Source organism: Epinephelus lanceolatus, chromosome 11 (assembly GCF_041903045.1).
Source record: "Epinephelus lanceolatus isolate andai-2023 chromosome 11, ASM4190304v1, whole genome shotgun sequence".
In the NCBI taxonomy this organism is placed as follows: Eukaryota; Metazoa; Chordata; class Actinopteri; order Perciformes; family Serranidae; genus Epinephelus; species Epinephelus lanceolatus.
The window spans coordinates 12,970,075-12,983,538 of NC_135744.1; the positions used below are offsets into that span (position 1 = coordinate 12,970,075).

The following is a 13,464-nucleotide window of genomic DNA, read 5'->3' on the forward strand; positions in this document are numbered from 1 at the left end:
TCCCTGCCAAGCCCTTTGTTTCCATCCGCTGCTGCTGCTCGCTGTATGTACTTATGCCCCGCCCACACACACATTCTCATTGAACAGTTAATTGGTCAACCTATCTATTATTTCTATTATTATCTCTGAATACAGTCCATCTGATGCTGGTCTTGTTTCTGTTTTTCACCGTTTCACATACAGAATATGGGCAGGGGGACAACATTTTCAAAAGTGGGTCCCTCATCCACAACCTTACTATTTAAAATTGAACTGAAAAGTGAAACTCATTTGTGCTCTCCTTAAAACCAGACTCCAGTACTGAAGGTTTTTAAGCGAAAATTCATGTGTTTGAGAAGATAAGAGCATACGACTATTCCTTTAATGATCCATGTGACTTATCAGGTAGAGTCGGCACTAATTAAGAGTTAGTACCTGAAACATCGACCTCTGATTCCTGCTATTGAGCCATTTTTCTCACTGTGATCTGAGTCTGTACATCTTTTCATGCAGTTAGTGAAAATTATTCACAACAAACTGATCAACTGTGTTTTTTCTCATTTGCAGAATTCAGCAGCACCATGTCTGAGGAAAGTACATCGTCTGGAAGTGATGGCCTTGAAAGGAAGGCAACTCCCCATATAATGACCCTCAGGAAGAAGATGAGGATCTCAGAAACAGACAGCCCGTGTACATCTGAGGAGGATGTCAGTGTTATAGTGAAGAGGAAGGTCAGAAATGATGGGGACGGACTTGTTAAGAGGAAGGCTAAGAAAAGAAGACTGGACCTTCTCAGATGTGACCAGGAGGTGGCATCGTCCTCAACAGACGTGGACACAGGTAGGCTGATCGTTTGAAACTACTTTTGGGAGTGTATAACACCATCAGTTTACTGAGCACCAGGTTCAGACAGTGGTGGAAGCAGCACTCAGACCAGCAACACCACAGTGTAGAAATGTTAGTCCTGCATTTAAAATGTCATCTGCAGCTGGCTTATTTTTACGTCTCAGGGCTGGCGACAGCTGTGGGCTGAGGCATTAAGTTTTTGGCTGTCCATCCGTCCCATTCTCGTGAATGCAATATCTCATGAACACCTTGAGGGAATTTCTTCAAATTTCGCACAAATGTCCACTTGGACTCAACCATGAACTGATCATGTTTTAGTGGTAAAAACGTCAAGGTCCATGTGACCTTGTGTACGTCTCATTTCATGAATGGGATATCTCAAGAATGCCTTGAGAGAATTATTCCGACTTTGGCACAAATGTTCACTTGGACGTAGGGCCTGTGTCCACACAGTGTTTCTCTTCAGCAGAAAAGCAGTGGCAGGGCACATTCCCATTCTCCAGTAATGTACCAGTAACTCTGGAATAATGACAGCCTGTTCAGTCCTTTAGTTTAGAGGACTGTTTGTCCACGTTAGTGTCTGTCACTGTCAACAAGCTGATGTTCTTGTGTGTGTTTTTTCTCGTCTGTAGAAAGCAGCAACATCTCTGTGGAGGATGTGAGGAAGAAAGGCGTAAAGAGGAAGGCCTCTGCTGATGGAGAAGCACCAGTGTTGAAGAAGACGAGGAGCCAAGACCTCAAAGAAGAGACAAAGGACGAGACCAGGGAGGATTTGTTGGTTGAAGCCCTAAGAGGTCAGTAGATCGTGACTCTGGCTTAACGTTAAGTGTAAATGGACGTTTTTCACAAATGTATTAAATCAAAATATATGTGTGTGTCTTTTCAGCTGAACTTGAGGCCAAATATCAAGAAGAAAATATGCTTGGAGAAGGAGGATGTGGATCGGTCTTTGCTGGATATTGGAAGGCAGATCATTTACCTGTAAGTAACACATTCTCATACACACACACACACACACACACACAGAGTATCATCAGATGTTGCTAACCAAAGTGCTGTTTGTGTCTTGTAGGTGTAGGTGCCATCAAACACATTGCAAAAGACATGGTCTACTGCAAATATGTTGTGAGTCAACAACACTTCCTGCTGTTGCAACACATTCTCACTCCGACCTCGTCACATTAATGTTTGGTCATGGACCTTCCACATCCAGTTACAATGTGCGAGGTACCCTGGGTACGTTGGTTATTGACGTTCTGGGACGGCATGTCAAGTTCTGCCTGTTACATGCAGTCTCTTTCAAAATAAACACGCCATGTTAGTGTAACAATGCGAATTGCCTTTTTTCCTCCAACAAGTAAAGTACATTGTTGGGTTTCGGAAAAAAGGACAAGGTTTGGCTTTATAATCTTTCGGGACGCGAACTCCGCTCTCCCGGGTGAAAGTTGGAGTTTGTTGGTCCCATCCATCACCACTTCCATCCGCTGTACTTGGAACTTTTAACTGGCTTAACTTTTGTTCATGTCCTGCCTTGTTTCCCCCTGACGCTCGTGGTGCCGTTAAACTATAACGGCAACCAGCTGCGTATCATGTCAGCGTTAAAGGACGGCTTTTTTGGTCAGTGTCTGACGCTGCATCCATCTGTCATCATCTGTTTTCCTCCTCACTGCTTTGACCTGTTTCTCTGAACTTGCACATAAGCTTTCATCTTGGTCATGTGCAGACAGCCACGATGCCGTTTTTGCCTTTTTCCCCACATTTCTACTGTTTATATTCGCGTTTATTTCCACTACCCATTCATACTGTCAGCACCATTAGCAGTGCGAGCTGCGCATGCGCAGAGAACACCTGCACTCAGACCACAGTTTATGGCTGGGACATGCAACTTACAAACTGAACATTGTGCTGTGCACTTTGCACTGTTTCTTTAATTCTTTCTCCGTGTTGCGTGTGTATGTGTGTACCTGTGTGCTTGCGCACAGTCCCGCGCACGCGTGTGCCTCCGTGCCATCAGCCAAAACTATGCTGTGTTTTGCCATAAAGCATGTTTCTAAATACAGTGTGCATTGGTTTGACACAGCCCGTGCACGCACGTGCCTCCATGCCGTCAGCCAAAACTATGCTCCATGTATTTTACCATAAAGCATGTTTCTAAATACAGTGTGCATTGTTTGTCTTACATTAATATTTATTACATAGTGCATTTACAGTGCTCTGATTGATTTTTTATTCCTCTATACATAACACATCCCCAGGTATGGACTAGTTGTTATTATTTAGAAACCTTGTCTCTGCTTTGCCCTTTGTGTCAAACTGGTAAAGAGGACCATCTGAAATGGTCCCAGTTCTCACCCCTGAGTCACATAAACAAGAGAAAGAGGAACAAAGTAGGTTGAAATAACTTGTTTGCTTGTTGCTTGAGGAGCAGGTCAGACTGAACGTGACTGCTGAAATGAGACAATAAATATAACTTTAACCTTTATTTATACTTATTTTGAGACTGCTTGTTTGTGCGTATGCGTGCATGCATGTGTCTTATCCCCCGCCTTTATTATTTATTGCTTTTATTAGTTCTGTTTTATTCTGTGCATTTCATTTCGTTGTATTTATTCACAAGGACAATAAAATAGAATAATCTACATATTTGGATTAACAGTCATTTACATGGTCAAGAAATGGACACTTGTGACTTTAAGGCTTTACATCATCACCAACCACCAATGAGGGGAGATGTTGAGTTACTTAGCAACAAGCAAACAACTGTTCCCCTTGAAAACATCTGAGCTAGTTGGACAGGATTTGTAGGCTGTTATATTTTTCCTTCAGGTCAAGCTCATTATAAGTTCACTCTACTCTTGATATACTCTATGTGTCTGACTAACTGTGTCTTCCTGTATGGCTGACATTATGATGTGTGAGCCATTTGAGCTCTACAATCTCCTCAACCAGTGCAGCCGTGTGTCAAGGCTGGCAGAGATCAACTACCTTTGTTTGACTGGTAAGAGATGAGATATAAAGTTAGCTGTGTTGTTAATGTTGGAGCCTGTGTTATCACTTGACTTGGATTTGTTTGATTGCTTCGCTTTTATTCAATTTAACTTTAGTTTTATATATTATGTGTTTCTTTTCTAGATGCTCGTGAAACTCAAGATTACAGAATGAGTCACATCATAACTGCTAAAAATGTCAAAATGGTGCGGATGTTATTGTGTCCACAGTTTTGTGATGTGTCTTAGCAGGATCTATGTAAAGGGATAGTTCAGATTTTTTAAAGTGGGGTTTTATGGGATACTTATCCATAGACTGTATATTAGTTTGTTAGTTTTATCTCATTGTGTGTCATTAGATGTTAAATGTTGTGAGTTCTGCATTAAAATATCCAAGAAGAGAGACTGATGTTTTTAGTTTAGTTTAGTTTAGTTTATTTCTATCATTTTCCAAATGATAAAACTCAAACACACTGGTATATTGACAAAAAATAAACATGAAGTGAGGGAGGGATTAACATTCATTATTTTTAAATAGAGCAATAAAAGAAAGTTACAGAAATTAAGTGTTAAACACATTTCATGTGCACTCTGGTGTTCATACTTCAGTTTTATATTTGTTGATCATCTTGTATTTAAATATTTTTTTTAATCTTTTGTTTCAGCCGTCTTTCTTTCTTTCTTTCTGTTCTAAACCATTTCACAAATTGATTCGACACACTGAAGCACATATTTGTTTTACATTTGTTCTGCTTTTTGTTTTTGTGAACATACAGTTTCCTCTCAGTTCATCATCATACTAACAACCTTGCTAAATTTGATTGCCCGTGAATTTATGAATAATTTATTTGTGGATTGGCAATAATCAGCACTGTTTATGATTCTGATGGCTCTCTTTTAAAGCAAGAAAATCAGACTCGTGATTGTTTTGTATGTTTTTTAACCCAAGAACAATGTTTTTTTGTTTTGTTCAATATTGCGATGGACTCTGATATTTTGGTTTTAACATGATTAACATGCTGTTTCCAGCATAGTTGGTGATCTATGACAACTCCCAAAAATTGTTCTCATATATTCTTTTCATTTCAATATTATCTGTCATAATATGTATTTGGTTATATTTTTTTATGACTTAATATTATATATATAGTTTTATTTATTTTTAGTGACAACTTGTTAATGTTGAACCATCATTTTAAAATATTTAATTCTGTTTCCACTGTATCCAGAAGCTGGTCAAGGTTTTCACCAGAACAAAACAAATTCGTATCATCAGCAAACAAAACAAAATTAAACAACTTGGACACATTACAGATATCATTTATGTGCAATATAAACAATATTGGACCCAGCACTGATCCTTGTGGGACCCCACATATAACCACAAATATAACCCTCAACAAGTCAGACTTATTGTTGTTTATTTGCACACATTGATGTGTAGTTTTCAAGGTAGTTATTGAGCCATATGTGGGCTACTCCTCTAATCCTGTATTGTTCCAGTTTGCTCGTTAGTAGTCCATGGTCAATTGTATCAAATGCTTTTTTTTTCTTCTTTTTTTTTTTTACATCTATGAAAACTCCTACTGTCATTACATTTTGGAAACAAACTGTAAGACAAGCCTTGCAGTGCATCTAAATTTCTTAGTTCCTTAATTTTCTAGGATTATTTCTGTTGTGTTGAATATTAGAAATTCATGGGTGACTCTTTCCAGGACTCAGAGAGCACGTTCCTACTGCCTGTGGCTGTGGAGGTCGACAGTATGCAGCATGTGGTGGTCTATGACAGCAACACAAGCTGTTTACAGGAAAAAGGTAACTGGCTATACAGGACATGATTTCTTCACAGGGGCGTGTAAAGTGTTAAAGTCTGTATTTTCCACAATTCCCCTGAGCTGCTCCAGCAATGACAAGCTAAAGCTCCCTTTAAGCAATGCTCCAAGTTTGCAGCCGCAAATGTATTAATTGATGTTTACCAGTTGGCATCTGACTGTGATTGCAGGCAGAGCAGTTGAATGTGCCCAGGCTTTAGCTGAAGTGAGCCTCTGTCCAGTTCACATAGTGAGAGGAGGCTTTCAGAGGTTCTCAGCTCTGTACCCTTTTTTAAGGACTGAGAAAATAATCTACACCGTCATGGTAAGATGAACAGACCATATACGCCTGAGGGCTCAGTTAGCTGCATATATATACAATTTGAAATACACTGAGCACAAATTTAAACAACACTTTTGTCTCTCATTTTCCACAAGTTTAAGTTAAAGATCTAAGACTGTTTTTTAACGCAATCAATCGATACATTTCTTTAAAAGTTAGGTTGCAAATTTGTTAAAAATCAGTGTTGGAGGCCGTTTACACGTACACGGTGATTTTGATAAACGGAGACATATTCCTTCGTTTGTGCCCTTCGTTTACACACAAACGGAGATTTCTCCTCTGAAAACGAGTCTTTCTAAAAACTCCGGCCAGAGTGGAGATTTTGGAAAACTCCGGTTGCACGTTTGCATGTAAACTGAGATAAACGCAGATAAACGGAGTTATAGGCAGCCCACGTCACAGTATGCGCCGGAACTTGCGCCTGTGTAAAAAGTGCGACCTATGTTGCTATGGTGACAATGGATACATGGAAGGCTTGAGCTTCTCGTTACACTGCCACCTACAGGTTTGGCATGCTCTTGTGTATATATACACGGGTAAGTGTAAACGAAGATCTTTTTGAAAACGGAGACGGTGAAATGTCCGTTTATGAAAATAGCAGGCAACGTGTAAACGGCCTCTTGGTGAACACTTCTCCAGCCACCTGACAGGTGTAGCATATCAAGATGCTGATTAAACAACATCATTACTACACAGGTGTGTCTTGGGGTGTGCACAATAAAAGGACACTCTAAATGTGCAGTTTGATCACAACACAATGACACAGAAGTTGCAAGTTTTGAGGGCGGTACCATTGGCATGCTGACTGAAGGAATGTGCACCAGGGGGCAGCCGGTGGCTTAGTGGGAAGAGCAGGCATCCCATATACGAAGGCAATGTCCGCCGCAAGTCATTTGTACTTTATGAAACCCAATAAAAGATTAAACATTAGCAACAAAAGCAATAAAACAGATACACATAACAGAGTAAAACACACAATAATAAAGCAGTTAAAATCACCAAAAGGCAATTTTTAAAAAGTAGTAGAGGTGATTTAAAAGATGAGCCCTGATCTCCTTGGGCAGGTCATTCCAAAGTCATGGTGCTCTGACTGCAAAGGCTCTATCACTTTTGTGAATTAATCTAGACCAGTGGTTCCCAACTGGTCCAGCCACAAGGTCCAGATTTCTCCTTCATCATTTCTTTTAAGGTCCACAGAGTTTAATACATTTAGTGTCATACTTGCGTTTGGCCATGTCGTCAAGCTAGTTTACTGTTTCTATCAAACAGCTCTCCGTTAGTCACTCACTCTACAGCAGGAAACAACGTTTCAAAATAAAAGCTCTGTGCCGGAAATTTACTGTATTTTAAAATAAAGTATATTTTCTACAAACTTGACATGTTTGCGTGTCACTTGTGGTCCATTCAGGAAGAGACCGGTGAGAGGAGAAACGTAGGGCAATGCTGCTGAAATCACATAAACAACATTGTAGTTCTCTCATGGTAGAGAAATGAACATTCAATTCACGCTCAACAGCTCTGGTGGACATTCCTGCAGTCAGCATGCTGATGGCCCCTCAAAACTTCCCCTTGACCATCCCAAGGCACACCTGTGTGGTAATGATGCTGTGCAAGCAGCATGTTGTTATGCCACACCTGTCAGGTAGAGGGATTATCTTCAACAAGTGTTATTTAAATTGCTGTTCAGTGTATTACTGTACTGTCTCAGGAGCTGGAAAACCTGAAGATGTATCCAGTGGAGATCATGGCAGGACTTCTGTACATGGGTAACGAGAAACAAGGCTTGGACTCCAGCATCCTCAAGGACCTGAAAATCAGCGCTATCATCAGCATCACACAGAGTGACGTTCTGGAGTAAGACGGGGCCGGGTGTTTGAAATATCAGAGAAAACTCTGAGTGTCGTGTGTTTAGTTTGTTCTGAAATTATTTAATTTTAGATCCAGACCCACAAAGGAGAACCAGACCGTCCTTCACATCCCTGTGGCTGACTCAGTGGCGTCTGATTTCTATTCAAGTTTTGAAATGATTTGTACTCTTATTGGTAAGTTGTACTTTACATAATATGCTATTTAAAACTCTTCTCAGTAATCTGTATTAAAAGAAGTGAATAAAACATGCATTGTGCCATCGCAGTCTGAACTTAAAAAGGTCAGAGGTCATTTTGTGGGGTTTTATGAACAAAAGTTGTAACGAGATTAGGTACAGTCCATCCATTAGAATTTACAATGATCAAATCACAGAATTAACTTCTGGCTAGATTTGTCATTATATATAGTTGCTGTTAAAAGATGAACTTGATAGTGCAATTTTCTGTGAAGTGAAATAGCCATCTATGCTCTTGTTTTCAGATTCACACATCAACATGGGCTCTCGTGTCCTGATAGTGTCCAGGCAGGGCCGAAGTCGCTGCAGTGCTGTCACCATTGCTTTTCTCATGCACCACCTCAAATACACACTGAAGGCAAGTGGGATGCAGAATGCAGTAACCTATGTGCCATGCAAATCGTAGTTTCACTGTTATAACGACATGGTAACAAGTGTTAAGAAACCGAATATAATCTGCTGCGAGTGTCTTGAAACGTAAACATAAGGTGTTTTTGTTCTAAGGTAGAAAATGATCCAGACAAGCAACCAGTTAGTATCTTGTTTATTCACAACATGAACTGAGATGTACAAAGGACTTTTTGTGATTCTAAGAGGAGTTATGTGTGGGAACTGTGTCAACAATATGTCCATAAGCTTTAGAGATGTTGGATAATCTCTTAATTTTCGACAGAGACTAGCCAGCTGTCCCAGCTCTGCACTCTGATTGTAAATTTGTCATGAATGTTTTATGTTGTGTTGTCGCAAAATAAACTTTGGTTACAAATCAGTTTCAGCATCCATGCATGGGCTGAACAACTGAGGATTGCTTGCTCCCTTTGATAGCTCAGTTGGTAGAGTGGAAGACTGTACATTGATCATAACAGGTATCCTTAGGTCGCAGTATCAACTCTGGCTCGAAGGATGGACTTTTCATCAGTGTCCGATGTGTGACCATTTAGAATAAAAAGAGGTTAGTTTGACATTAATGCATGATTTTGTTGGAGAAAAAAGGTTGCTTGTTGAAAAGGTAATCATTGTCATCAAGATGAGCCAGACCTGTGCAGTGTCGAACACTGCCAAACGCCTCACAATGCATGGTGGTTTGTGTCAGACTTCATCACAACTTGCTTTGCCATTATGTAAAAGTGGACAACGATATTTTCAGGAGATCGAGGCAGCCAATCCAACCAAAAAACTTTGGTTGAGCATCAATTCCAGCATCCATGTAGAGGATGGATGATTGAGGGACATTCGCTCCCTTCGATAGCTCAGTTGGTAGAGCGGAGGACTGTAGATTGATCATAACAGGTATCCTTAGGTCGCTGGTTCAACTCCGGCTCGAAGGATGGACTTTTCATTGCTGTCCGATGTGTGACCATAAAGAGGTTAGTGGAACATTAATGCTGGATTTAATTGGACAAAATGTCGCTTGTTGAACAGGTAATCGTTGGCATCAATATGAACCAGACCTGTGACGAATCAAACACTGCCATATGTCGCACAGTGCATGGTGGTTGATGTCAGACTTCATCACAACTTGCTTTGCCATTATGTAAAAGTGGAAAACAATATTTTCAGGAGATTGAGGCAGCCAATCCAACCAAAAAACTTTGGTTGAGCATCAATTCCAGCATCCATGGAGAGGATGGATGATTGAGGGACATTCGCTCCCTTCGATAGCTCAGTTGGTAGAGCGGAGGACTGTAGATTAATCATAACAGGTATCCTTAGGTCGCTGGTTCAACTCCGGCTCGAAGGATGGACTTTTCATTGGTGTCCGATGTGTGACCATAAAGAGGTTAGTGGAACAATAATGCTGGATTTAATTGGACAAAATGTTGCTTGTTGAACAGGTAATTGTTGGCATCAATATGAGCCAGACCTGTGACGAATCAAACACTGCCATATGTCGCACAGTGCATGGTGGTTGATGTCAGACTTCATCACAACTTGCTTTTCCATTATGTAAAAGTGGACAACGATATTCTCAGGAGATTGAGGCAGCCAATCCAACCAAAAAACTTTGGTTGAGCATCAATTCCAGCATCCATGGAGAGGATGGATGAATGAGGACCTTTGCTCCCTTCGATAGCTCAGTTGGTAGAGTGGAGGACTGTAGATTGATCATAACAGGTATCCTTAGGTCGCTGGTTCAACTCCGGCTCGAAGGATGGACTTTTCATTGGTGTCCGATGTGTGACCATAAAGAGGTTAGTGGAACAATAATGCTGGATTTAATTGGACAAAATGTTGCTTGTTGGACAGGTAATTGTTGGCATCAATATGAGCCAGACCTGTGAAGAATCAAACACTGCCATTTGCAGTACAATGCATGGTGGTTTGTGTCAGACTTCATCACAACTTGCTTTGCCATTATGTAAAAGTGGACAACGATATTCTCAGGAGATCGAGGCAGCCAATCCAACCAAAAAACTTTGGTTGAGCATCAATTCCAGCATCCATGGAGAGGATGGATGATTGAGGGACATTTGCTCCCTTCGATAGCTCAGTTGGTAAAGTGGAGGACTGTAGATTGATCATAACAGGTATTCTTAGGTCGCTGGTTCAACTCCGGCTCGAAGGATGGACTTTTCATTGGTGTCCGATGTATGACCATAAAGAGGTTAGTGGAACATTTATGCTGGATTTAATTGGACAAAATGTCGCTTGTTGAACAGGTAATTGTTGGCATCAATATGAGCCAGACCTGTGACGAATCAAACACTGCCATATGTCGCACAGTGCATGGTGGTTGATGTCAGACTTCATCACAACTTGTTTGCCATTATGTAAAAGTGGAAAACAATATTTTCAGGAGATTGAGGCAGCCAATCCAACCAAAAAACTTTGGTTGAGCATCAATTCCAGCATCCATGGAGAGGATGGATGATTGAGGGACATTCGCTCCCTTCGATAGCTCAGTTGGTAGAGCGGAGGACTGTAGATTAATCATAACAGGTATCCTTAGGTCGCTGGTTCAACTCCGGCTCGAAGGATGGACTTTTCATTGGTGTCCGATGTGTGACCATAAAGAGGTTAGTGGAACAATAATGCTGGATTTAATTGGACAAAATGTTGCTTGTTGGACAGGTAATTGTTGGCATCAATATGAGCCAGACCTGTGACGAATCAAACACTGCCATATGTCGCACAGTGCATGGTGGTTGATGTCAGACTTCATCACAACTTGCTTTTCCATTATGTAAAAGTGGACAACGATATTCTCAGGAGATTGAGGCAGCCAATCCAACCAAAAAACTTTGGTTGAGCATCAATTCCAGCATCCATGGAGAGGATGGATGAATGAGGACCTTTGCTCCCTTCGATAGCTCAGTTGGTAGAGTGGAGGACTGTAGATTGATCATAACAGGTATCCTTAGGTCGCTGGTTCAACTCCGGCTCGAAGGATGGACTTTTCATTGGTGTCCGATGTGTGACCATAAAGAGGTTAGTGGAACAATAATGCTGGATTTAATTGGACAAAATGTTGCTTGTTGGACAGGTAATTGTTGGCATCAATATGAGCCAGACCTGTGAAGAATCAAACACTGCCATTTGCAGTACAATGCATGGTGGTTTGTGTCAGACTTCATCACAACTTGCTTTGCCATTATGTAAAAGTGGACAACGATATTCTCAGGAGATCGAGGCAGCCAATCCAACCAAAAAACTTTGGTTGAGCATCAATTCCAGCATCCATGGAGAGGATGGATGATTGAGGGACATTTGCTCCCTTCGATAGCTCAGTTGGTAAAGTGGAGGACTGTAGATTGATCATAACAGGTATTCTTAGGTCGCTGGTTCAACTCCGGCTCGAAGGATGGACTTTTCATTGGTGTCCGATGTATGACCATAAAGAGGTTAGTGGAACATTTATGCTGGATTTAATTGGACAAAATGTCGCTTGTTGAACAGGTAATTGTTGGCATCAATATGAGCCAGACCTGTGACGAATCAAACACTGCCATATGTCGCACAGTGCATGGTGGTTGATGTCAGACTTCATCACAACTTGTTTGCCATTATGTAAAAGTGGAAAACAATATTTTCAGGAGATTGAGGCAGCCAATCCAACCAAAAAACTTTGGTTGAGCATCAATTCCAGCATCCATGGAGAGGATGGATGATTGAGGGACATTCGCTCCCTTCGATAGCTCAGTTGGTAGAGCGGAGGACTGTAGATTAATCATAACAGGTATCCTTAGGTCGCTGGTTCAACTCCGGCTCGAAGGATGGACTTTTCATTGGTGTCCGATGTGTGACCATAAAGAGGTTAGTGGAACAATAATGCTGGATTTAATTGGACAAAATGTTGCTTGTTGGACAGGTAATTGTTGGCATCAATATGAGCCAGACCTGTGACGAATCAAACACTGCCATATGTCGCACAGTGCATGGTGGTTGATGTCAGACTTCATCACAACTTGCTTTTCCATTATGTAAAAGTGGACAACGATATTCTCAGGAGATTGAGGCAGCCAATCCAACCAAAAAACTTTGGTTGAGCATCAATTCCAGCATCCATGGAGAGGATGGATGAATGAGGGACATTTGCTCCCTTCGATAGCTCCGTTGGTATAGCGGAGGACTGTAGATTGATCATAACAGGTATTCTTAGGTCGCTGGTTCAACTCTGGCTCGAAGGATGGACTTTTCATTGGTGTCCGATGTATGACCATAAAGAGGTTAGTGGAACATTTATGCTGGATTTAATTGGACAAAATGTCGCTTGTTGAACAGGTAATTGTTGGCATCAATATGAGCCAGGCCTGTGACGAATCAAACACTGCCATATGTCGCACAGTGCATGGTGGTTGATGTCAGACTTCATCACAACTTGTTTGCCATTATGTAAAAGTGGAAAACAATATTTTCAGGAGATTGAGGCAGCCAATCCAACCAAAAAACTTTGGTTGAGCATCAATTCCAGCATCCATGGAGAGGATGGATGATTGAGGGACATTCGCTCCCTTCGATAGTTCAGTTGGTAGAGCGGAGGACTGTAGATTAATCATAACAGGTATCCTTCGGTCGCTGGTTCAACTCCGGCTCGAAGGATGGACTTTTCATTGGTGTCCGATGTGTGACCATAAAGAGGTTAGTGGAACAATAATGCTGGATTTAATTGGACAAAATGTTGCTTGTTGAACAGGTTGTTGTTGGCATCAATATGAGCCAGACCTGTGACGAATCAAACACTGCCATATGTCGCACAGTGCATGGTGGTTGATGTCAGACTTCATCACAACTTGCTTTTCCATTATGTAAAAGTGGACAACGATATTCTCAGGAGATTGAGGCAGCCAATCCAACCAAAAAACTTTGGTTGAGCATCAATTCCAGCATCCATGGAGAGGATGGATGAATGAGGACCTTTGCTCCCTTCGATAGCTCAGTTGGTAAAGTGGAGGT

General features: G+C 41.2%; 2 protein-coding genes and 7 non-coding genes across 10 annotated transcripts in view; all 9 read left to right on the forward strand.

The window, feature by feature from the left end:
• Nucleotides 1–559: 559 nt before the first annotated feature.
• On the forward strand, nt 560–1,627 carry LOC144464637 (uncharacterized). Its single transcript, XM_078172240.1, has 2 exons — nt 560–819; nt 1,458–1,627. Exons 1-2 carry the CDS (start codon nt 561–563, stop codon nt 1,625–1,627), a joined length of 429 nt encoding a protein of 142 aa, XP_078028366.1. The 5' UTR covers nt 560.
• Nucleotides 1,628–2,717: 1,090 nt separating this feature from the next.
• The window catches only part of styxl1 (serine/threonine/tyrosine interacting-like 1), a 46,329-nt gene continuing 35,582 nt past the window's right edge, over nt 2,718–13,464 (forward strand). For both annotated transcript variants that reach the window (XM_078172285.1, XM_078172284.1), the window contains exons 1-7: nt 2,718–3,823; nt 3,958–4,019; nt 5,528–5,627; nt 5,815–5,948; nt 7,675–7,820; nt 7,905–8,008; nt 8,316–8,428. In XM_078172285.1, coding sequence (XP_078028411.1) covers nt 3,721–3,823; nt 3,958–4,019; nt 5,528–5,627; nt 5,815–5,948; nt 7,675–7,820; nt 7,905–8,008; nt 8,316–8,428 — 762 coding nt within the window. In that variant the 5' untranslated portion in view covers nt 2,718–3,720. The remainder of the gene's footprint in view (nt 3,824–3,957; nt 4,020–5,527; nt 5,628–5,814; nt 5,949–7,674; nt 7,821–7,904; nt 8,009–8,315; nt 8,429–13,464) is intronic.
• trnay-gua (transfer RNA tyrosine (anticodon GUA)) lies at nt 9,310–9,398 on the forward strand. Its single transcript is given in 2 exon segments — nt 9,310–9,346; nt 9,363–9,398. It is a non-coding gene; the product is annotated as a tRNA-Tyr (tRNA).
• trnay-gua (transfer RNA tyrosine (anticodon GUA)) lies at nt 9,723–9,811 on the forward strand. The gene is given in 2 exon segments: nt 9,723–9,759; nt 9,776–9,811. It is a non-coding gene; the product is annotated as a tRNA-Tyr (tRNA).
• Nucleotides 10,135–10,223, forward strand: trnay-gua (transfer RNA tyrosine (anticodon GUA)). Its single transcript is given in 2 exon segments — nt 10,135–10,171; nt 10,188–10,223. It is a non-coding gene; the product is annotated as a tRNA-Tyr (tRNA).
• Nucleotides 10,960–11,048, forward strand: trnay-gua (transfer RNA tyrosine (anticodon GUA)). The gene is given in 2 exon segments: nt 10,960–10,996; nt 11,013–11,048. It is a non-coding gene; the product is annotated as a tRNA-Tyr (tRNA).
• Nucleotides 11,372–11,460, forward strand: trnay-gua (transfer RNA tyrosine (anticodon GUA)). Its single transcript is given in 2 exon segments — nt 11,372–11,408; nt 11,425–11,460. It is a non-coding gene; the product is annotated as a tRNA-Tyr (tRNA).
• trnay-gua (transfer RNA tyrosine (anticodon GUA)) lies at nt 12,197–12,285 on the forward strand. The gene is given in 2 exon segments: nt 12,197–12,233; nt 12,250–12,285. It is a non-coding gene; the product is annotated as a tRNA-Tyr (tRNA).
• Nucleotides 13,022–13,110, forward strand: trnay-gua (transfer RNA tyrosine (anticodon GUA)). The gene is given in 2 exon segments: nt 13,022–13,058; nt 13,075–13,110. It is a non-coding gene; the product is annotated as a tRNA-Tyr (tRNA).